Source organism: Theobroma cacao, chromosome 10 (assembly GCF_000208745.1).
Source record: "Theobroma cacao cultivar B97-61/B2 chromosome 10, Criollo_cocoa_genome_V2, whole genome shotgun sequence".
In the NCBI taxonomy this organism is placed as follows: Eukaryota; Viridiplantae; Streptophyta; class Magnoliopsida; order Malvales; family Malvaceae; genus Theobroma; species Theobroma cacao.
In genome coordinates, this window is record NC_030859.1 from 3885993 (window position 1) to 3908535 (window position 22543).

The 22543-nt window shown below is 33.0% G+C and overlaps 2 protein-coding genes across 5 annotated transcripts; both read left to right on the forward strand.

Moving 5' to 3' along the window:
* Positions 995 to 11878, forward strand: LOC18586383 (aminodeoxychorismate synthase, chloroplastic). 3 transcript variants are annotated; one of them, XM_018129376.1, is made up of 14 exons: positions 995 to 1118; positions 2170 to 2559; positions 3179 to 3310; positions 3704 to 3771; positions 4157 to 4221; positions 4532 to 4598; positions 5411 to 5695; positions 5791 to 5917; positions 6326 to 6651; positions 7374 to 7453; positions 7696 to 7798; positions 9215 to 9297; positions 9610 to 10227; positions 11124 to 11878. In XM_018129376.1, the coding sequence occupies exons 2-14, from the start codon at positions 2232 to 2234 to the stop codon at positions 11602 to 11604; spliced, it is 2763 nt and encodes a 920-aa protein (XP_017984865.1). In that variant the 5' UTR covers positions 995 to 1118; positions 2170 to 2231; the 3' UTR covers positions 11605 to 11878. The 3 variants fall into 3 exon arrangements, with proteins under 3 accessions (XP_017984865.1, XP_017984866.1, XP_017984867.1); XM_018129377.1 differs by having other exon boundaries at positions 2173 to 2559; XM_018129378.1 differs by lacking the exon at positions 995 to 1118 and adding an exon at positions 1167 to 1183.
* On the forward strand, positions 13467 to 18837 carry LOC18586384 (chorismate synthase, chloroplastic). Of its 2 annotated transcripts, XM_018129588.1 has the most exons (13): positions 13471 to 13723; positions 14483 to 14633; positions 14884 to 14960; positions 15079 to 15137; positions 15588 to 15671; positions 15775 to 15867; positions 16253 to 16333; positions 16573 to 16704; positions 16890 to 16992; positions 17167 to 17261; positions 17427 to 17492; positions 18028 to 18112; positions 18395 to 18837. In XM_018129588.1, the coding sequence occupies exons 1-13, from the start codon at positions 13591 to 13593 to the stop codon at positions 18541 to 18543; spliced, it is 1308 nt and encodes a 435-aa protein (XP_017985077.1). In that variant the 5' UTR covers positions 13471 to 13590; the 3' UTR covers positions 18544 to 18837. The 2 variants fall into 2 exon arrangements, with proteins under 2 accessions (XP_017985078.1, XP_017985077.1); XM_018129589.1 differs by lacking the exon at positions 18395 to 18837 and having other exon boundaries at positions 13467 to 13723; positions 17427 to 17490; positions 18028 to 18092.

Consider the following 22543-nt stretch of genomic DNA (forward strand, 5'->3'; position numbering starts at 1 on the left):
AACTATCTAAGAAAACTTTACTCAAGTTCATATATTTTTATTTTGAGTAAAATAAATATTTATGATTAATAATTAATTAATTATCATTAGTTAAAATATCATTTATTATTTTATATTTACAAAACATTAACATAACATTGAAGTTGAGTGTAAAAAATATGACATGTTAATGTTATTATGACACATTAGTATATAATGTTATCATCAATTATAATATATTAACATGTTACATTAACATTACATAGTATAGATTGATAGATGATATTTTGACTAACTCAATCATTTATAAAAAGAGTTTAATTCACTCAAAATAAAAATATAAAAACTTATTTGACTTAAAATAAAAATATAATTACTTAATTTAACACAATAAAAATATAAAAATTTATTTAATTTTTTTAAAATATTATATTTTTTAAAAATAAAAATTCAATGAATCTTAACGAAAATATTTATTAAGTAGCCCTTACCCGAATCTTGAAAAAATAACTCAACTGTTTTAGGTTACATAATTACACCTAAATCTTAATTAGTGAAACAGATAATAACATCAGAAAGTACACCAACCTCAAATGAAATGATTTGCAGTAATCTAAAGAGCAAAGCAAGGATTTGGCTTCGTCACCAACCCATTTTTGATACAAATAAAAGACCCACCAACCCACCAAGAATGGGGAAGTTGGTTAAAGCAAGAGTTAAGATTGTGACTGAAGCAAATAAGTTAGCTAATCCCTCACATAAAGTGGATATGCTTCCCGCACTGTCTATTTTTGATTTGTTTGTATTTTCTTCATATGCTGGCCTTCCTTGGGAGTTGGAAATTGGCAAGGTTTTCATTCAATTTTTTCTTCGAAAAGGGTACGTATTTGATTTTTGACGGTCCAATAGGATAATTTGTCTCAAAATCAAGTGGGGTCCGCTGGCCAAAACTCAACTCTGGGTCCCACACTTTTTTTTTAGCCAATGTAAATGTTTTTGCCCGTGTTAGGCGGCTTCCCCTCCACCACCCTCAAATCCTCTGTTTTCTAACCTCTCGTTTCTCCTTAAGCATTCACCACACGAGGACCAAGCCACCACTTCTGCAAATTGATCAGAGTTATGTTCTGAAAGTCTTGAAGGTTTTGGTTTCTTTCGCTTTCTCTTAGCTTCTTGTCTTTTGGGTTTCTTGTTTCTTTCTTTGTGTGTAAGGTCTGCTTACCAACTCTTAGCTTTAATCTCTCAGCTTGGTCTTTTGTATTTTGTTTTGATTATGTACATTTCAGTGGCTTATTCCTTATGATGTTGTTTTTAATAGTTCATAAAAGAATGGATTTTTCTTTTGAAAAATTGTTTCTTTCTTTTTGAATCCTTAAATATTGGTCACGGTTTGCTATTGCATATATTTTTGTTGGATCTCTTGCTGTATTCTGGAAAAGGGTTCCCTTTACTTTTGCAGATGTTTGAAGAGGGTATTATTTTAGGTCTATGAAGGACCTTAGTAGTTAGTAGTATAAATTATGCTACTCTTTGTGTGTGTGTGTGTGTGTGTGTGTGTGTGTGCATGCATGTTTATCTATCCATGAAGGGTTATTACTGAATATGTAATAGCTATGTTTGTGCAATTTTAAAACTCTTGAGGAATCGGGTTTCTTGGTGGATTAATGGTCAATTAACTCACTTTCTTTCAAAAATGGTGAAGGTTTTCTTAAGTATGTAGGACTAGGCTATTGTTTTCATTTGACAAGGTATGAAAATCGATATGATAAGATTCTTCCAACATTTGATCTACTTAATCTGTTAAATACTTCTTATGATTTTTTGGGTATGGTAAAATATTTTTAATTCACTCTTCCGTATGATATACATTTATGTTTTAATATATTGCTTCTACTTAGTGCATACAAGTTTGCTACTTTCAATGGATAGCTTTATTACTGAATAGGTGAACCTCAAATGCATGTATAGGAAGAATTAATCTTGTTTTGCATGAGAGTAAAAAACTGATTAGCTCCTAAAATAAATTTATCTATTTTCAACATGGCCATGACTGCCTAAGTAATTTCTTTATTGATTTGTAGAGGGTGGGAAAAGTGCTGTCGCAGTGTGTAACAGTCACCGTGATTTGAAGAAATATATTTTTAGAAGACAAGTTTTATAGAAATCTAATTAGAAGAACTTCTTGATTCGCAGAAGGTGTAGATAAGGGGAGGTTTTGTGGACACTGTTACCAAACTTCCCTTTTGAGCCAAAAAATGAGCTTCACTTTATGTTCTTCTTCTGAACTCACATATCCCTATGTAGAGGGTTTGAGGAATGCAAAGGCGAATCGAGTGGCATCTAAATCTTTCATAATGGCTGGTGGTTGCATCAAAAAGCATTATGTTCAAGCATCATATCCTGATGCTAGAAAGGTGGTGATATCTAGCCATCTAGTTCCTGGCCATTTAGAAGGATCATTCATGGGAAAGAAATGGCAAGAGGAGCCTAGAAAGAAGTTAGAATTTGTGAGGACATTGTTGATTGACAACTATGATAGTTACACGTACAACATTTACCAAGAGTTAAGTGTCATTAATGGCTGTAAGTTTTCTCTCTTGATCTCCTTCTTGCTTGTGCATGTCTTTGCATGTGCATATGTTTATAGCAATTTCTCACACTATTTTGTATTTAAATTTTGTTTGACTAGATTGGTTTCATTTGTGGTAACTTTCACCTTAAGAACATAGGAATTTAGACTACCCAATTTCGCAGTGAACATCTTGCTGTGTTGACAACAAGAAACATATGGAGTTCTCTTTGTGAGCCCTAGTGAGATTCGCCGAAAAGTCTTTGATCAAGATGTTTATGGGCATATGCTGTTCTGTATAATCTCCATGTTGAGATTTGAAAATTTTGTGTCTATAGTCAGAAACAACTAGGTGCATCTGGTCATTATGGTCTGGAAGGGTTTTTGGATGTTTGTTGGTGTATTTAAGTTACTGCCTCATCTGAATTCTTTTATGCCACTGTTTGAATGTGGTCAATGATTGCACCTATAACCTGAAAGATTTTTTGTATTGTTTTCTGCTCTGCATTATGGATAAAATTCTTGTTATTGAATAAGTACCAAATATTTGTTTTTGAAAAGCGAATAAGTACCAAATGTTAACTAGGTGGAAGCTGTGCTGACATCTTTCCTTATGGTCTGCAATTGTGTCAGTGCCCCCTGTTGTTGTGCACAATGATGAGTATACATGGAAAGACATCTGCCACTTCTTGTATGAGGAGGGTGCATTTGATAATATTGTTATATCACCTGGACCTGGTTCTCCAACATGCCCAGCAGATATAGGTGAGACTGTTACAAATAGAAGTTAATTGTAATTTGTAGTCCTTTTGGCGTACATAGCAGATTGAAGGAATAGAGAAGCAGGGTCTTCAAATTATTAAGACATAAACGGGTCTTCAAAAAATGAGGATAGGGGTCTTGCAGCTTAGCCATATAATTGGAAAAGGGTGAGAAGTTTAAATTGCAATATGCTTCTATCGGAGACTTCTCACCAAAATCGTATGCTATATGAAGCAATAAAATAAGTCAAATAGTTTTTTCTTATATGAACATAATTGATATTTTCTCCCAAATCCAAAAAATAACATTGAAGAATACCATCTATTTGGAGTTCTTATATTTTCTGAGGATTAGTTATTTTATGACCATGTCTTTTAAACCACTTTGAATTGACAGGAGTGTGTCTTCAGCTACTGCTGCAGTGCTGGGATATCCCTATTTTGGGTGTTTGCCTCGGGCATCAGGTATTTCCTATCCATGCATTTTAGATGCACTTATTAACTTCTTCACTTATATGCAGTTATACTGAATTTGTGTGTCATATGTCTTCATTTCAATTCAGTTACATTTCTTGATGATCAATTTGAGCTGTCCTTTTTGTTTTTGTGCATGATTCTGTTTCATTATTCAATCTATGATTTGAGATTTTCTTTGATGGCCTTGAATGTTTCCCCAGAAGGCTAAAAGTGCAGTTTTCGTCATGCTGTTTTATGTTTCATGTTGAGAAACTTCTGTGAAGGTTCTATGTTACCTATAAGTTCTTGGTGTTCTGAGAGATTTTCTCTCTCTCACTTTCTTTTACTAGGGCATGTTTGTACATATTTGACCCAAATGAAATTTGACTTGCAGGCTCTAGGTTATGCACATGGTGCTCAAATTATTCATGCATCTGAGCCAATCCATGGACGCCTGAGGTATGATGAAATATTATTCCAAGGTTGTCGTGTTTTCTTGATGTTTATTGAATGAATAGATCTTAATACTATAAAAATGGAAATATCTCTATAAGTATGAAATGATGGATGTCTATTTTGGAGAAAGTTTGCTTCATAAAAAGTTTTGATAATTTTCATTTCAAGCTGTGATTTTGGTATTGGTATATAAAAAGATGCGAAAACTTGTATTCTTCCCTCCCAATACCAGGAAACTTTTTCTTTTCAAATTGATAAATTTTTATTTGTTCCTTGTTTCCTTTAGTACTTATTTATTCCTTGTTCTGTACAGTGAAATTGAGCATAATGGCTGCAAGCTATTTGCTAACATTCCGTCTGGTAGAAATTCAGGATTCAAGGTTAGTCTTCTCTTATAATTGAAAGAGCTTGAATTTGAAAAAAATGGTCTCCCGATTCACATGGAAGCTCCTTTGTATGTTTCTGTGGAGCTACATGTTGTCCTTGGTTATTTTGGCATTCTTTTGGTGGAACAAACACATGAAAAAATATAGTGTGTTCAATTTTGTCATATTAAACAATTGCTATGAGGCAGTGGTATATAATATATAATTTCTATTTTTTTGGGTAAATCAGTGTGACTTTTAAATTTATTACCATGTGAGATGCTATACAATGAATTAGGCATGAACAGTATGCGAAGTAGTAGTTAGAATGGTATCTTATCTTGCAATGAAAATGGCACGAAAGCTCTGAATAAGATGCAGGCCTGGTATGAGTGTTAATACATAATCAATCACATACTCTTGCAAGTTATTGCCTGGTATGAATGTTAGTGGTGGATAACAAAATTCATTGTGTTTTCTAATTTATTACAATGTGAGATGCTATACAATGAATTAGGCATGATCAGCATGTGCAGTGGTAGTTAGAATGGAATCTTATCTCTCAATGAAAATGGCATGAAAGCACTGAATAAGATGCAGGCCTGGTATGCTAGATAATACATAACTGATTTTATACTCTTGTAAGTTATTGCCTGGTATGAATGTTAGTGGTGGATAGCAAAATTCATACCTCTTGCAAATTATCATCTTTTAATTTCTATATACCTGAAGGTTGCATCTTATTCAGAAGGCTGTAGACTTCTAGCTAATGAAACCAAACAGTGATTTTGTCATTTCTAAGCCCTGTTGATTGTTCTTTTGTGCAGGTTGTTCGATATCATTCACTTGTTATAGATGCAAAAACTCTCCCAAAAGAGCTAATACCAATAGCTTGGACCTCTTCTGATGACACACTTTCTTTTCTTGAGACCCAGAAGTTTGATGTCATCTCAGATGTTTATGAGAGTGAGAGACAGCAAGAAAACTTTGATTCTATTTTAGAACGATTGAAAAATGGAAGTTATTGGTCTTCCAGCCATGCTAATGGAACAAAAAGCGGAAAGGTTGTCATGGGCATCAGGCATGCTACTTGGCCTCATTATGGTGTGCAGGTATGCTCCAAGATTATTTTGTTTTAATCTGTACTTTTCACTTTCTCTCTATCTTAACTTCTTTTGCCATTCTCTTGACTTTCATTTAACTTCAGTTTCATCCAGAAAGTGTTGCAACAACTTATGGGAGACAGATATTCAAGAACTTTAGAGAAATGACTAAGGATTATTGGTTACGAATGTGTTCGTCATTCAGCAGTGACAGAAATATTCATTATACTGGTAAAATGGAACTCCTTTTCAGAAATGTAATTTGGCTATTCTTGTGTGAACTTGCTGTCTAACACCCTCTCCCCCACCCCTCTCTTTCCCTAGCTGTTGTCATATATGCTGGTAGACACGACTGTCTATTTGGCTGTTTGTACTCTACGGAGATTGGTCATGTGTCTTCATGTAATAATAACTTGGATAATATTCTGTTCAATATTAAAGATGATTTTCTTACGGGAAAATGGTGGTTTAACATATTTGAAAGATATGTACCAGCTGCTCACTGTTTGGTCTGTTTAATGTTTAGACTATATGAAATTGCATATGATGATTGGACTAAGATCTGCTTTGGGTGCCACTTTATCTTCGGCTTTGGATTTGGAGATGCATTTGCTTCTCTGAGCTGTAAACTTGTTTTAGCGTCCATGCAGCTACCCCATGCTAGTAGACTGTTCAGAGCAGTTCATACAGGTGGGCAATCAGCTAAAAAAGCAGATGTTCGGTTTTATGGAGAAGCTTGTAGCAGTGGGCAATTGATGCAAGATGCAGACAAGAGAAATTTTGGCTTTCTTCATATGGCAAATGTTTTGCCCCCGAGCATGCGTGCTAATTTTCTAAAGTTGAAATGGAGGAAATTTGATCACTTGGCAAGTGAAGTTGGTGGAGCAAGAAACATATTTTCTGAACTTTTTGGGAAAAATAAGGCTGAAAACACTTTTTGGTTGGACAGTTCATCAACAGAGAAGGTAGGTTTATCTCTTAGCAAAATCTGTTGCAAATGAAAAGTTGCAACTTTTAATCATTTATTTATTTTGTACCTTTCTGTTAGTTACTGTAATTTATCTGGGATTCTGTTTCTAGTGAATTTATGTGACATAGAGTTGTAATCCAATGTTATATATGTATGTATGAGCAAGTTTTGGTACTCATTATTAGCACATATCCTCAAATCAACACTGAGTTTCATTGTATATATTCTAATCAACATTCAAAATAACATTTATGATTTATTGTTGACATCTAGATTGAATTACAGTTTTGACTAGGTTTATCATTCTCAACTGGAAATTAACTTTTGGTGAAAATAAAAGAATGTATGAAATTCTTCTATTGCATAATTCTTCAAATGAGACAGTCCTGGATATTTTTTGTTAAAAAATTTAGTAAGAATTCATTATTGGTTGTTGGATCTATATTTCAATTATTCAATTTGCAGAAACAAAAGGCTTTAGTAGTCTGTTTAGAAGCAAGTAGCCTGAAGAAAATAGTCTATTTTTTAATTTTGGCTAGACAATTTTTTATTTAATATAGGTGTACTATTTTAGTGTAAAATAAGCATTTTGACTGGCAGGCTTCATAATTTATTTGTTCATGGTCTTTTTGTAGTGTTCTTGGCACAGCCACCCTACACTCGTTTAATATTGATTATCCTCTTTCTGCAATCTTAATTTTTCTCCATCACATACAGGGAAGAGCACGCTTTTCATTCATGGGGGGTAAAGGTGGATCCCTTTGGAAGCAATTAACTTTCAGATTGTCTGAAGACAGGTTGGATAGAATCTATTTCTGTCATCTTGATCTGACATGGTCAAAATTTCTTTTTGTCTTCATAAATTTTTTGAGGTTCCAAATTTGTTGTTTTTCCTTTATGCTTTTACTATTAACTTATTACATGATCGATCGCTCAATGATCAAGAATCTAAATGGAGAACTGATTATAAATTTTCATAAATCATTTAGAGTATCATATGAGGGTTGAAGTCTTAAAGAGAAATACATTTCTTTTGCAGTGAAGTGGCTTCTAAACGGGGAGGTCATTTATTGATTGAAGATGCTGATGGCTCTACAAACAGCACATTTTTGGAAGAAGGTTTTTTTGAATATTTGAACAAGGTATGTATGGATTTTGATTGATCTATTCTTCATTCCTGGTCAGCACATCAGATAGCTTTTCAATCAAAATTATGAGAATGTGAATTGAAATTTGACAATACTATCCTGGTTGTTTACAATCTTAGTAGTAAACAGAACAGGGTTCTTTGCACATTCCTTCCATACTTCAATCAAAATTATGAGAATGTGAATTGAAATTTGAAAATACTATCCTGGTTGTTTACAATCTTAGTGGGAAATAGAATAGGGTTCTTAGCACATTCCTTCCATTATTTATCGAATTTGAGAAAAGTTATAAAACTATTAAACAGAAAAATATCAAAACTACTTTCGTTTGCTGAAGGCAAAGTTAAGTTTGCCCACCTCATACTAAGGGAGTGGTTCTCTTAGAATTATGTTAACCAGTACAAAGACTGGAAATGATTCCCTAAGATGCAGCAAACTGATCCTTATCAGGTATTTATAACAAACTCTCTCTTGCCAAAAATTTTCTTTTGAAGGAAAAAAAAAATTAAATAGAAACTCAAGAAGAGTCTGACTTAGGGATTACGATCCAAAACTTTAACAGATGCTGACATGGTGCTTCTTCTCTGCATAAATTGTTTGCCAAAATCACTTGAATATAATCAGTTTGGTGAGCATCAAGCTTTGATCATCATCGTACATAGGAGCTTGCCTGATATCCTCGTACAATACTGTGATTTTAATTTAAATCAACTGATGAATGAAAACTTGGCAATAGTTTTCTACAGTTGCTGATTAAAAGCAAGCCCATAAGGATGGTACTTTCAACTATATAAGATCATGGTTTATACTCCATCCCCGAAAAGACTTTTTTTTAAATAGAATCCTGGAAAGAATTTCTAGGCTTTTATTTAGTAAAACCCAAAATCATGTCCTTATAAAAAGGTCAAAGTATTAAATAGTAATATATATAAAATTTCAAATCTAACCTTTTGTTAATTTATACTTAATGATGCTAATCAACATTAGGAATAATTCTTTCTTGATAAGAATTGCAAAAAATTGGAGGTGTTTCTTGAGTGCTCTTAATCTGCACAAGATGTCTAAAATGACAGCATCTCTGGGAAGGAAGCGGGAATATAGTTCTTGAAAGAAAAAACTTTAATTGGCCAATAAATAAATAAAATCTTTAAATGATTTATTGAGTTTTGGTTATCAAATGGAATATGAGTTAGCTTTAAGTTTTTTTATTGTACGCTTCAAGTGTATGCCATATGTCTCCACATTGACTTGTTTATGAAAAATAAAGACTGTTCTGACCCAAGCCTATGATAGTACTATGTTGCTTATTATCTTCTGATCATATTGGAAATTCTGTTTGTTTTTCATTCTATTTATATGATTAAAGAGTTCAGTTTAAGGGTACCTCTCATTGCTAGATTCATGTAACAGGAGCTTCTGTCACTCCGTCATGAGGAAAAAGATTACGAAGGACTGCCATTTGAATTCTATGGTGGATTTATTGGTTACATTGGGTATGTAGTTTGTGCAAACATTTATTTCTTCAATCAGTAACACCCCCACCCAAAAAAAAAACAAATGAAAGAAAGAACTGTGTTCCTTGAGTTTGACAGATGCAATCATATTTCACCTCCAAGTGACTTTGGGCTTTCCCTACTTGTTGTGTGTCTGCTTCCATATTCCAACACACCTGACTGGGGTGTATAGGCACGTTTGTCCCTTGAGCATATCTGAAAGTTTGCCTTTTTTATGCTGTAATCTGAATTTTCATCAGTTTACATGAATCCACTTTTTCTCCCTAAGTGAACTTTTATTTTGAAATGTAGGTACAATCTCAAAGTAGAATGTGGTGCGGCATCTAATTATCACAAATCCACAACTCCAGATGCTTGCTTTTTTTTTGCCGATAATATTGTAGTTATTGATCATCATTCTGATGATGTTTACATATTGTCCTTACATGAAGGAAATACAACTATGACCCCATGGTTAGAAGATACTGGAAAGAAGCTTGTCAGCTTGAAAGCTTCTGTCACAAGAAAGTTAGATGAGCAGAATGTACAAGCTGTGACAAGCTCTCAACATAAACAAGGCTTTCATTCTGAGAAATCCAGAGAGCAATATGTAAGAGATGTTGAGAAATGTCTGCAGTACATTAAAGATGGAGAAAGCTATGAGCTCTGCCTCACGACTTGCATTAGAAAAACCATTGGGCAAGTAGATCCTTTGAGACTTTATCTTCATCTTAGAGAGAAAAATCCAGCACCCTATGCTGCATGGCTAAATTTTTCAAAGCAAAATTTATCTATATGCTCTTCTTCTCCTGAGAGGTTTCTACGGCTGGATAGAAATGGTACACTAGAAGCAAAGCCAATTAAGGGTACCATTGCTCGTGGTGCAACACTAGAGGAAGATGAACAGCTCAAGTTACAATTGCAGTACAGGTGATTCAATCTATTCTAGCAACATTAAAGTCACCATTGTTGTTTTTGCCCATTTTGCTCTAATATTTTTGAGTTTGAAAACTGATGGTTTTATTAAGTATTTGTTTAGTCAAGTGAAAAAGGAATTCCATACCAAGAAGAGGGTATAAGTGTGCAATTGTTTCTACTGTAGAAGAAAAGCAGTCTTGTTATTCATTTATTTAGAATACTGATGTCTTCTCTGATGGCATGAGAACTGTAGCCTAGTATCTGAAATTTGTTTAGTGAAAAATTGTATGAAGACCTGTTTGATCACACACTGCTCTTGCTTATCCTCCGTCTACTGTTATTGTATTGTTCATGTAGAAATAGTATAGTCTGGAATGTAGTAGAGGCAGGGTGAATTCAGTGAAAACATTGCGAGAAAACTCACATCCTGCATTGGCACTTTCATTGCCCATGTGTCTTAGGTGATGGGCAGTTTGTAGCAAGACTAGACCTTATGTAACGTGCAATTTTCTTTGATGCATATCTGTTTAAAGGATATGCATAGCATTGGACAGTAACCCTGGAGTTTGAAGTTATATAGTGGAAATTTTAAGAGAAGAGAAAAATTTTGAATTGCCCTGAATTACTGGCTTTTCTTCATTTGGTCTTTTTGGCCTCTCTAATTATGGAAGTGGCAGCAGTTTATTAGTACTTATGGGTCTCACCATGGATGCCATTTGGTTTGACGTATGATTAATAATAAATTATCTGATTCTGGTGGTATGTGCTATGTTTTGAATGGATATCAGATCTGTTAAAACTAAAATTGAAATATGATGCAGAGATATATATAATGTTTGTTGATGTCTTACTGTATCCTCATATGATAATTAACTACTCTCTCTCTCTCTCTCTCTCTCTCTCTACAGTGAAAAGGATCAGGCTGAAAATTTAATGATTGTCGATCTTCTAAGGAATGACCTTGGTCGTGTCTGTGAACCTGGCACTGTTCATGTGCCACATCTCATGGAAGTGGAGTCTTATGCAACTGTTCATACTATGGTGAGTACAATTCGGGGGAAAAAACAGTCAAATGTTAGTGCTGTTGCTTGTGTCAAGGCAGCATTTCCAGGGGGTTCAATGACAGGGGCTCCAAAGTTAAGATCAATGGAACTTTTAGATTCTATCGAGAGCTGTTCGCGAGGCATATACTCAGGTTCCATTGGATTTTTTTCTTATAATCAGACATTCGATCTCAATATCGTGATAAGAACAGTTGTCATACATGAAAACGAAGCATCTATAGGCGCAGGAGGGGCGATTGTAGCCCTATCGGATCCTGAAAAGGAGTACGACGAAATGATACTGAAAACACGCGCTCCAGCTAATGCTGTGATGGAATTTCAATAGCAGTTTAGTGTCAAATGGAATCTGGTAGTAAAAATTCTTTGATAACAATGTGTTCCTTAGGTTTTGAATATTATTACAGGAGTATACATAGAACTACAGCAATACAATGTAGCTTAATTTACCATATGATCTGTTTCTCTCAAATCAACACAAGTTATTAGTTCAAACAATGTTGGTTTCTCAACTTTGTATTACAAATTGATGGCAAATAGAAATTTATACGAGTTTGGATATGTTTTCTATCCATCAAATCTCTTGTCTTGGTTCTGTTTTAGATTGTTGGGTTGTTTGTAGCTGATCTCTTTTTCTCTCCTCCATTCTCATTTTAGAGTTACCTGCCTTGAGAAAAAGTGTGCAAAAAAGGTAGATATAAATGATGTATTAAATCTTAAGGACCAAAATTTTATATTATTCCATCTATTATATTTTCGAACTGTTTTTTTTATTTTTGAGGATTTTAATTATTCATCTCTAAGAAGTCAGTGCTTGATAAAAAAATTCAATTTTATGTGGAAAATTTATATATTTTTTTAAAATTTTATTTCTTTAATTTAATTTTTTTAAAATTTTTGATTATATGTTTGGTTGAGGAAATAAAATAGATATTTCTATTCTTAATTTTTATTTTAAACTCAGTGTTTAGTTCATAGAATAACTTTTCGTCAAGATAATTGCTTTGACTTTGCAGAAATAGATTAAAAAACTTTTGGATAAAATACGTTTAATTAATTTAAAAAATTACTATCCTATATACAACAAAATTTATTATTTTTTATATTTTCTTTGTCTCTCTATTCATATGCTTCTCTCATTCATTTTTTAAATTTCCTCTATCACGGGAAGACAGCGGCACCAATGCCTCCACGATCAGATTTGGTCATGGGAAGCATTGATCCAACGCTCTACAATTAGATCTGACTGATGATCAATGAAGTGCTAAATCTGACATCTATGACTAGATCTTAAGCAATAATACATTATTTGGAATGATGTATGAGCAATCTGTTGGTGTAAATGAAATTTAATTGTAATAAAATTAATTTTTAATATGTGTTTTTTAATAAAGTTATTTTAAAACTTATTTTGCCTCTTACGCTCGATATGTAAAAAAAATATTATTCAAATAACTTTAAAATATAATATAATTAACTTTTGAATAAAAATAATTATTCATACCTTTCATACTATAAAATAAAACCTTTGACTTGCTGTATGAAAAGTTATTTCATAATTTTTAAATTTAAAGATATTTTTTTAAAACGTCATTACTGAAAGATATAATTTTTTACATGAAAAATAATCTATAATTTAATAGTCATATAACGTCAAATTATGTGATATAACATTTCAATAGATATCATTTTTCAATAATCATAATTTTTTATGAAAAATTTAACTTTTTAAATGAAATATATAATTTTTTATTTTAAAAATACACTTTACACAACAAATAAATACCAATTTGGCAACCCTAACTAGATATCGGCCAATAATATATATTATTCATTAAATATTTAAATAAAAATCTTATTTATATCGAAATAATATATTTGAGTTGGAATTATTTTTAATACTTTATCACAATTAAGATAAAAAATAATTTATTACAATTAAATAGTAATAAAATTCAATAATTAAAAAAAACTATAATTAAGTAAAATTGATACATTTTACTATTTATTTACCATTTGTAAAAATTAAAATGTAAATGATTTTGTTAAAAATATTTTTTTCTTATTTTATAAATTTAATTGGCTGGATTTTGTTTATTAAATTTGTAACTAAATTTAGAAAAAAATATTAAAAATAAATCACTGTAAGGGTAGGTGAGCATGCCTGAAAAAAAAAAAAAACAGACATAAGAATCACAAAATCCAACAACCAAACTCACCAACCCACCCCTTCCCTCCCTTCTCTAAAACCTTCTACCAAATCTCACATTCTTATTACCTCAAAATCTCTTCTTCATCTTGCTATTCCCTTCTCATGGCTTCTTCTATTACTCCCAAGCCTTTCCTTGGAGCTACTAAACCCAATCCTTCTCTTTCTTCTGATCTCCAAAGACTCTCTTTTTCCTCTCTTCATATCTCAGTCAAACCAAGAACCCACAAGAAGCTTCGTAAGTTTTGGTTCTTTTAGCTTTCATGTCAATTGGGATTTTGTTGATAAAGATGATGCTTTTGACTTGGTTTTCTTTTTTTTTTTTCCTATTTTTGAAACTTTGTTTCTCTTTTTGGGTATTGGGTTTGCTAGTTATTGCTTTGGAGTTAGTCGTTTATTGGAATATATGTGAATTGGAAATAGCGTTGAGAGTTTGATATTAGGTTCGGATGCTTGTAGTTGCTATAGTTGTGATGCATGTGTGTTATGAGCTGGGAGTGAAATGTTGTGATCAATGCGATTTTTAAGATCAATAAGCACAATAGGCTGGGATACATGTAGGTATCTATTTGTTTTACGTACTAGTGAATTGATTTGATTTAAGCGTTTTTATCACTGAGATTGATGATATCATGTTGCCCTTAGGTCCAGAAATCTTGGGGTGTTTGTAAATTACATTGGATTGCTCTTTTTGTGTGGTCTTAACCATGAGATTTTTTCTGAAGCTGTGTAACGATATTAGTTTTATAACTTGTGGAATTTGTCTGAGCTTGCATCAATTTTATGTGAAGCATCGGAGTAACCAGGAATTCTGCCATTGAAAACAACTACTTCTGGCATGCAGTTTTATTAGGATGATGTAGAAGCTTAAATTTTATGTTTATTATGCTTTGAACACTGTTATTGTGTTCTTATGGCTCCTGTAATATTATGAGAAACAATTTTTCCTAAATTAAAGTTGAGCTTTTGAATTCTGACAAAGTGTGCTGCATAACAGAGATACAGGCAGCAGGGAGCACATTTGGAAATTATTTCCGAGTTACAACATTTGGAGAATCACATGGAGGTGGTGTTGGTTGTATAGTTGATGGATGCCCTCCTAGGATTCCTCTGTCAGAAGCTGATTTGCAGTTTGATCTTGACCGAAGGTACTTGATTATGAGAACTTAGCATTATTGCTTTTATTTATGGCATACACACATATGAAAGTTTATGTATCCTCATGGTAGCAGTGTACGATTCATGTTGATCTTGTGGTAGTGCTTGCAAATAGAGTTGGCCTATTAATGATAGAATGCAGTAGTCTAACTTCCTTTTAATAAAATACAATATAATTCTCAACCCTTTTGATGCAAATGTCTTCGCCCTTGTGTATTAACAGTCAAGAGCTGTTTGCAGGAGGCCAGGTCAGAGCCGAATTACTACCCCTAGGAAAGAGACTGACACATGCCGCATATATTCTGGAGTTTCTGAAGGTTTTTTTTTTTGGTCTTCAGAATTTCTAGTGTTATCGTCAGCCATCATTGTTGCTGTTTCATATCGCAGCTTTATTATCTTTTTGTGTTTAACCAGATATTTCATGACAAAATGCAGGAGTGACTACTGGAACACCAATCCATGTATTTGTACCAAATACTGATCAGAGAGGACATGTGAGGATTCACTTATTATATGTTATTGGGGCTAAATGGGAAACTTAAATGAGTTTGAACAATTCTTTAGTTGGTCGTTTTATTTCTGGCATAGCATTTAAAATGCATGCAATCTATTTTGAATTATCATATGAAAGAAATCTATTTCACACCTCTCAAGGCCCATTTTGCAATTGTAGAGGTGATACTGTTTCTGGACAGTGAATGAGACCTCATTAATTAATCAAATGATGTAACTAATAAACAGTAGTCATCAGTTAGACAATGTGCAAATATGTACTAGTCTGGAGCACAATCTAATGAATCGTTTCAGTTTAGGATCATGACTTTAACATGTGAGAAACATTTAAAGGAAATCTTACAAATCAGGAACATTTGCTCAATTTTGACTTTGTTATTTGTTCTTATGGGGTCTAGAAGGATTCATTAGTGATGTCTTTCTACTTTCAGGATTACAACGAAATGTCAATAGCTTATAGGCCCTCTCATGCTGATGCCACTTATGACATGAAATATGGTGTCAGGGCAGTGAAGGTAATGCCTTTTAGTATCATCCCAATATTGTGGATTCTGCCATCATTTTAGGAGATGCAGATTTGTTTGGATCCAAGTATCTGATTTCAACTTGTAATTGCAGGGTGGTGGTAGATCTTCAGCCAGAGAAACCATTGGGAGAGTTGCCCCAGGGGCTATTGCTAAGAAAATTCTCCAGCAGTTTTCAGGAACTGAGGTATGTTTCAAGCTGGTGGGATTGATCTTTTTTATCCTTTCTTGTTATATATGATCGTAATTTACTGCATCTCTTCTCTGAAGTTACGATAATGCTTGTACTTGGTTCAGTAGTTGTGTGGAGTATTTGTTTAATTTGTTTGCACTTATAAAATGATTAATGTGTGATTTTGCTACCAAGTCAAAAAGGAAAAAGAAATGATAACTGTGACCCTGACCATGTTGTAAACATCTGTCTCCTGTGTCCAATGGATGTTTAGATCTCTAAAACATAGCTTTAACTATGTTTTCAGGATTCAATGCTTAGGAGAGCAGACTACACTTCTGTTACTGAAATGTTTGTCTTTTTATTTTTTGGTTTCTCTTAATGTTCATTTTTTCTTCAGGTTCTTGCCTATGTCTCACAAGTTCACCAGGTTGTGCTCCCAGATGGTTCGGTTGACCATGACACTCTAACTCTTGATCAGGTTTTGGACTCATCCCAATTATTAAGTCTTGATCTCAAACTAATTGTGGTTGGCTACATGAATTTTTTCTTTGATTTCCCTCGATTTGATGTCGTAATTTCTGAAAGGCATTTATTCCAAGATATTACACATTTCGGTCTACTTTCACCCTTCTACTTCATCTAGATTATTGGCTCCCCTTTATTGCTGGCCAATTTATTGTAGCCGTTATCTAACTATTTTCAACTAAATGTTGCCAGGTAGAGAGTAACATTGTACGGTGCCCAAATCCTGAATATGCTGAGAAAATGATTGCTGCTATAGATGCTGTTCGGACAAGAGGAGATTCTATTGGTGGTGTTGTCACGTGCATAGTAAGGAATGCCCCACGTGTATGTACTCTCTCTCTCTCTCTCTTTCTCTCCTCATACTCACATGCTTCAAGTGCATGGGCCTGTGTTAATTTTAAAACTTTAGGTTGCTCTTGACGTTAAAATGATGGAAATGCTTTAATTTGTAGCATCCAAAGTCTCCTGGAAGTTTTCTCCAGAACTGAAAATCTGTATTTGTATGTCAGGGCCTTGGTTCACCGGTTTTTGATAAACTTGAAGCGGAGCTTGCTAAGGCTGTAATGTCGTTACCTGCAACCAAAGGGTTTGAGTTTGGCAGTGGATTTGCAGGTTAAGAAATTTTTTGTACTTTTATGTTACTATTGTTGAATTTGCCTAAAATTCTTTTGAATTGAGTTGGCCAATGGGTGAATACATACTTGAAGGCTATTGCTTGTATGATTATTTTGCTGCTTTGTTGCATTGTAAATTTGTTCTAAATGCTTTCAATAAAAACTGTTGCAGGTACTTTTCTGACTGGTAGCGAACATAATGATGAGTTCTTTACCGATGAACATGGAAAAATAAGGACAAGAACCAATCGCTCTGGTGGGATACAGGTATTTGATTTATCTGTTATTCTCCATCTCTCTCACCCTAGCATCACTCTTTTGGGCTTCCCATCACCAATGCAACGAACAATTGCTGGTTTATTTGCGTTCTCCAATTCCTTTATTGTTGGGCTAAATTCATGAGTATTATGAGATTGTAATTTTGACTTACAGGGTGGAATATCCAATGGGGAAATTATAAATATGAGAGTAGCTTTCAAGCCAACAGCTACCATTGGTGTAAGTTTGAACTCTTTTTGCTTTCTTATTTGTTTCCTATGCGGTGTGGCTATTATAGTTTGTGTTATATATCTTCATGTCATATAATATTTTATTTTCTAAGTTCTGTTGGGATTAATAAAGCTACAAGCTATGAACTTTGCAACTCTCCAAGGTTTTCATAAAATAATCCTAAAGTTTCTGTTGCTCTTCAAGTAACTCAAACTGCACAGAGTTCATCTTCTGAGTAGGCTGTTGTTTTTGTGAACTAGCAGACCTTTAATTTTGCCTGCCTATGTATATAGCCTAGAGTTACCTTGACTATGGATGAAAAATAAGTTGGCTGAATGCTCTGATATAGTTGGCAGTTATGAGCATTGCTATTCTTTTGCTGCTCAGCGTCATAAAGCCTCTGCCACCTAGGTTAACTAATTACACTTGTTGTATTAAAATGGAATTTAACTGCAACTCTAATTTTGTTTTACATCATGCATTTCAAAAGTTTTGGCTTCTTAGTTCAGTTAAAATTGGTGTCTTTTTATGAAATTTTCTGCAGAAGAAGCAGAACACAGTGACTCGAGAAAAGAAAGAGATAGAACTAATCGCCCGTGGTCGTCATGATCCTTGCGTTGTCCCCCGAGGTATTGGTTTCCCTTCCTTCTTTCTCATCTGTCCAAGATTTGTTTTTATTGTCTTTTTTTTTTTTTTTTTCTGTAATCCCCTATTTGCAAGCCTTTGCAACTGCATTTTTCAACGACGGCTATGTTCCTTGAGAACTATGATGAATTTCTTGCATCCATTGTGAAATTGTATTAAGCATATTTGATCTTCACCCATTTTTTGCATATCTTCTTGTTCTTCATTTCCAAACAATATCTAACTAATAGTTTGGATTTCCTCTGTATTTGATTTGGGTGATGCAGCGGTGCCTATGGTGGAAGCTATGGTAGCCCTTGTGCTTGTGGACCAATTGATGGCACAATATGCACAATGTAATTTGTTCCCCATCAACCCAGAGTTACAAGAACCCTTGAGCTTGAATTTCCCGAATTTTGAGCCGGCAAATATATAGACTTGAATGGTGGCAAAGTGGCTGAAATATCTATCTAGGTTGTTATCAACTCAAATCTTCTTAATTTCAAGTGTTAAATACTCCATTTTGAATGAGAATGTTCTGGTTTTAATCCACCTAGTGGACCAAGAGTTCATGGCCATTTCTTTTTCCCCCAACTTTGTTATGTGTTTTCTTTATAATTACATGGTAATGTAGCTTTCATATCTTGACTATTATTTGATTTCTTTTCCCCAAGCTTGTAAACGAATTCACAAGACATTAATAAATGATTGTTGGAAGAGTTGTGAAATACTTTGATTTGATGGTCTTTTCTATTATGCTATATAATTTCTTTTTATCCTTTTTAAGGACTAGTGCCAAATTGATAAGATGAAGCCTTGCTTAATTTCCATTTTTTCTTTTTGTTTTTTTATTTACATAGTTTCTATATCTTTTGAGAATGTAACTAAGCTGGACCAATTGTAGAAGTGTCATAAACCCTAAATTCTGCAAATGTAAATTTTCTTCTATTGAAGTTTTATCTGACTATTTTGATAGAGGGAGGTACCATACTTTAAGGCCCAGTTGCCACCAGGCTGAAGGAGTGAAGGGTATTTAGCCAGGCCCCTGTCAAGATTTGGATGAATCTGGCCCAAAATTATGTAACCTATAATTTTTCTCTGTTTTTTTAAGTTCAAAATCTTCATCCAAAAACCTTGATTTGACACTAAAAGGCAAATTAATGGGTAGAACAACAAATAATTTCTAGAAGTCTATAAGGTATTCTAGTCGAATTAGAACCTTTTTTCGTGACAACAAGATCAAGTCAAAATCTGATTTTTATGAAACTGTACTGTCATGTTAAAATAATCTGATATGCTGACCTTGCTACAGTATGTTTTTCTGTAAGTGATATTGTGATCTGTAATCAATTTCATTAAATTTCTGATGCAAATGATCCACAAAGGTGAGAAGACAAAAGTTGGGCAGCTGTTGTTCAAAAACTTCAAACCTAACTCTTTCATGCTCTACTTACAACCCATTTGTTAGGTCCATTGATTCAGGAGCCAGTCTAGCTTGCCAATTTGGATGACCTTTTTGTTCTTCTTGGAATGCCAATCAGAATTATGACATTTGTGGGAGGGTTGGTACTTCATGTTTGAAACTTAATTTGTCCACTTACTGCCTATGCAATACAGTCTAAATTTTGTCTTAGCCATGAATGGTTAAATCCTGTTGCTGATATGCAGTGCAGAAATGACTACACATTTTCAACCGACCGACTTTGTGTATCTTCAACATAAACAGTAAGCAATCTTTCCCATCCATTTTCGGTGCAGGAAACAAAGACTAGTCAGGTCAGTCAAGTATTGGTCAGTTTGTGGCCAAGTCAAGCTTACAGCCAAAACATTTCATGACCCTCAATATTCATAGCTTTGCTTAGGCTTCTGTGGTTAATTTTAGGGTCAATGGAAGCATATGACTGCATAATTCAAGTCAGCCAAGCAAGAAGTTTGCTGAGCATTAACTTCAGTTAGGAGTTAAATCAAACCTACAGCAGCTTGTAGCCAAATACTTTCTGCCAATGGCCCTTGTTCCCAGCAAAAATGTCAAAAAATAAAAATAAAAATAAAAGAAAAAAAAGACCGGTCAAAAGGTCGATCTTAATTTTACGATTTGAGTTGGACTTACGACTCACAAAAATCAAACAAAAAGATAACCGAACATTTGATTCAATGGTAAGTGTATATATTTATCTATGTAAAAGAATAAATTTGAATTTCTTTACAAAATTTAAAAGAAAAAAAAAAGAACTTGACATTTGATTCAATAGGGTTAGGTTTTTCTTGTTAATTTTAGGTTAACATACACAGCAAATCTCAGCTGTCAATTTGCCTAACTTCATAAACAAAATGATGGTGAAAAATGGGTTCCTTTCCAAAAGAGCTGTCATCTACAGTTTTCTGACAGTTAATTTTCTCATTGCATCTTGCATTTTTCTTTCATGACTTCATGAAAGAACAATGTGAACATAACACCTACCTCTGAAAAATGCAAAAACTCTGGGAAAAAAAATTTTAGTATGATTAATTTTTAGCTGTTTTTGAGTGAATAATTACCATCTGCCAACTCAAATTAACCAATGAAAGTCTTCTAATTAAGGTTGTGAGAGTTTTTATTTATTTATTTATTTGAAAAAGAATAATTTCAAATGAGTTTTTGGAATAAGAAGTGCTTGTGTCATAAACCCGTATTTTTAATCTAAAAATCATATTTATTAAGTAAAAAAATTTTATTTATAAATATAAGATTCATCTCATGTAGGATTCCAGAGATTTTAATTAAAAATAAACAAATAACAAAAAAGTCTTCTGAAAAAATTAATAAATAAAGATTTTTCTTAATTTAGGAAATTTTATTAAGGACTATAAGTGACAAATTCTCTTCAAAAAGAGTATAATGACAATGTTAACTTTTAGTTAAATTTGTTCAATGACACAATTATTAGAGGCTATTTCTCTTTAGAATTCAATAATTAACAAACACCAACCTCACAAATATGTTACTCTTAATAGCATGCTTCAATTATGATTGAACAAACTGCCATCTCCCTTTTACTTGAAAACAAATAATTAAAATAATATTAATTTTTTTAAAAAGGCATTTTCACAAATAATTCTAGTAATATGCCCATTTGATCACATCAAAGCTCAATTCAAAGCCATTAAAACAAAGAAATCTTTCATATCTTTCTTCTGAAAGTGAAAGAAAACGATATGTCTATTCTTTCCCCAAATTACATTACCTTAAATTATCTTTCACAGACTATATAATGTATACAAACTGAAAAGGAAAAATGTTCACATGATTCCCCTTTTTTCATGTCATCTTGTTCAGTTAACATCCCATTAAACTAGCTAGTCACACACTTTTCATATTTCATAATCATATATATAATAATAATATAATAATGAATCATTGAATATGTTTTATTTTAATTTAATTAATTTCTTGATGTTTATCAGTAACCACTAGTCTTTATCTACAAGAAGAATGAGTCAGCATGGTCATCATCAGAATATTAATATCATATTGTCTTATTTAGACACCCTAAGCACAATCCTAGTCTATTTCTTATAAAGCAAAAGGGCAACGTCTGAATAGGAAAATAAGTTGGCCAATAACCCTAACTAAAGGATGTGATCCCTTTAATTATTATTATAAGAAAAAGCAGATTCCAATAATAATAATAATAATAATAAAGTTAGGTTTCAATAGAATACACAAAAACAAGATAATATATATATATCTCATGCAAGAGGAGATAAAGGGGAGATATGAATGAATTAAACTACAAAGACAAAGGATGGTATAGGACCCCAATAATGCATTCTGTATTTCAAAGAAAAGGAAAGTTTGTAGGACATATGACCTAACAAGGACAAAATGGAACATATTCTTATCCTTTGTTTACAAGGAGCTAGCATTTTTTAAATGACACATGGTATTTGGTTTGATAAAAATTGTAGGTCGAGAAAATGATCGATAAATACATAATCAGTTCGTGACATGATCGATAATAATTTTAATCAATTTCAGATGTAAATTAATTTCATTTTTTCTAATTTTGTTTAACGATCGGTTTGGGTAATGGTATATATAATTAGAATTATAAATAAGGACTTGACTTGGGAATGGTCGTACTAAGTCATCAACTAGAAATGTCAGTTTAGGGTTCATATTGCTTTAATTTTCTCTAGGTTTGGCTTGCTTGATTATCCAACCTATTCAAATTTTGTTCCTCATCATCATTTTCCTTTCCTTTATGCCTTGGGTAGGAAGTATTTACTATAATAACAAAAAGAGGTCCAAATTAGGGATATTTTTTCTTCACATGATTATTACAATAATTACATCCTGTGGTCTCCTTTTGGCATCTTGATGTAAGCATAACATATAATAATAATAATAATAATAAAACAAATTTGGGTCTTTTCACCTTTTTTTTTTTAGCAAA

Excerpts from the sequence above, each read along its gene's own strand:
- LOC18586383 (XM_018129376.1), top strand. The coding sequence starts at position 2,232 with ATGAGCTTCACTTTATGTTCTTCTTCTGAACTCACATATCCCTATGTA. Across the intron at positions 6,652-7,373 it reads ACAGTTCATCAACAGAGAAG|GGAAGAGCACGCTTTTCATT; the intron begins GTAGGTTTATCT and ends CATCACATACAG. Across the intron at positions 7,454-7,695 it reads TTCAGATTGTCTGAAGACAG|TGAAGTGGCTTCTAAACGGG; the intron begins GTTGGATAGAAT and ends TTTCTTTTGCAG.
- LOC18586384 (XM_018129588.1), top strand. The coding sequence starts at position 13,591 with ATGGCTTCTTCTATTACTCCCAAGCCTTTCCTTGGAGCTACTAAACCC. Across the intron at positions 16,334-16,572 it reads ACACTCTAACTCTTGATCAG|GTAGAGAGTAACATTGTACG; the intron begins GTTTTGGACTCA and ends AAATGTTGCCAG. Across the intron at positions 18,113-18,394 it reads TCCTTGCGTTGTCCCCCGAG|CGGTGCCTATGGTGGAAGCT; the intron begins GTATTGGTTTCC and ends TGGGTGATGCAG.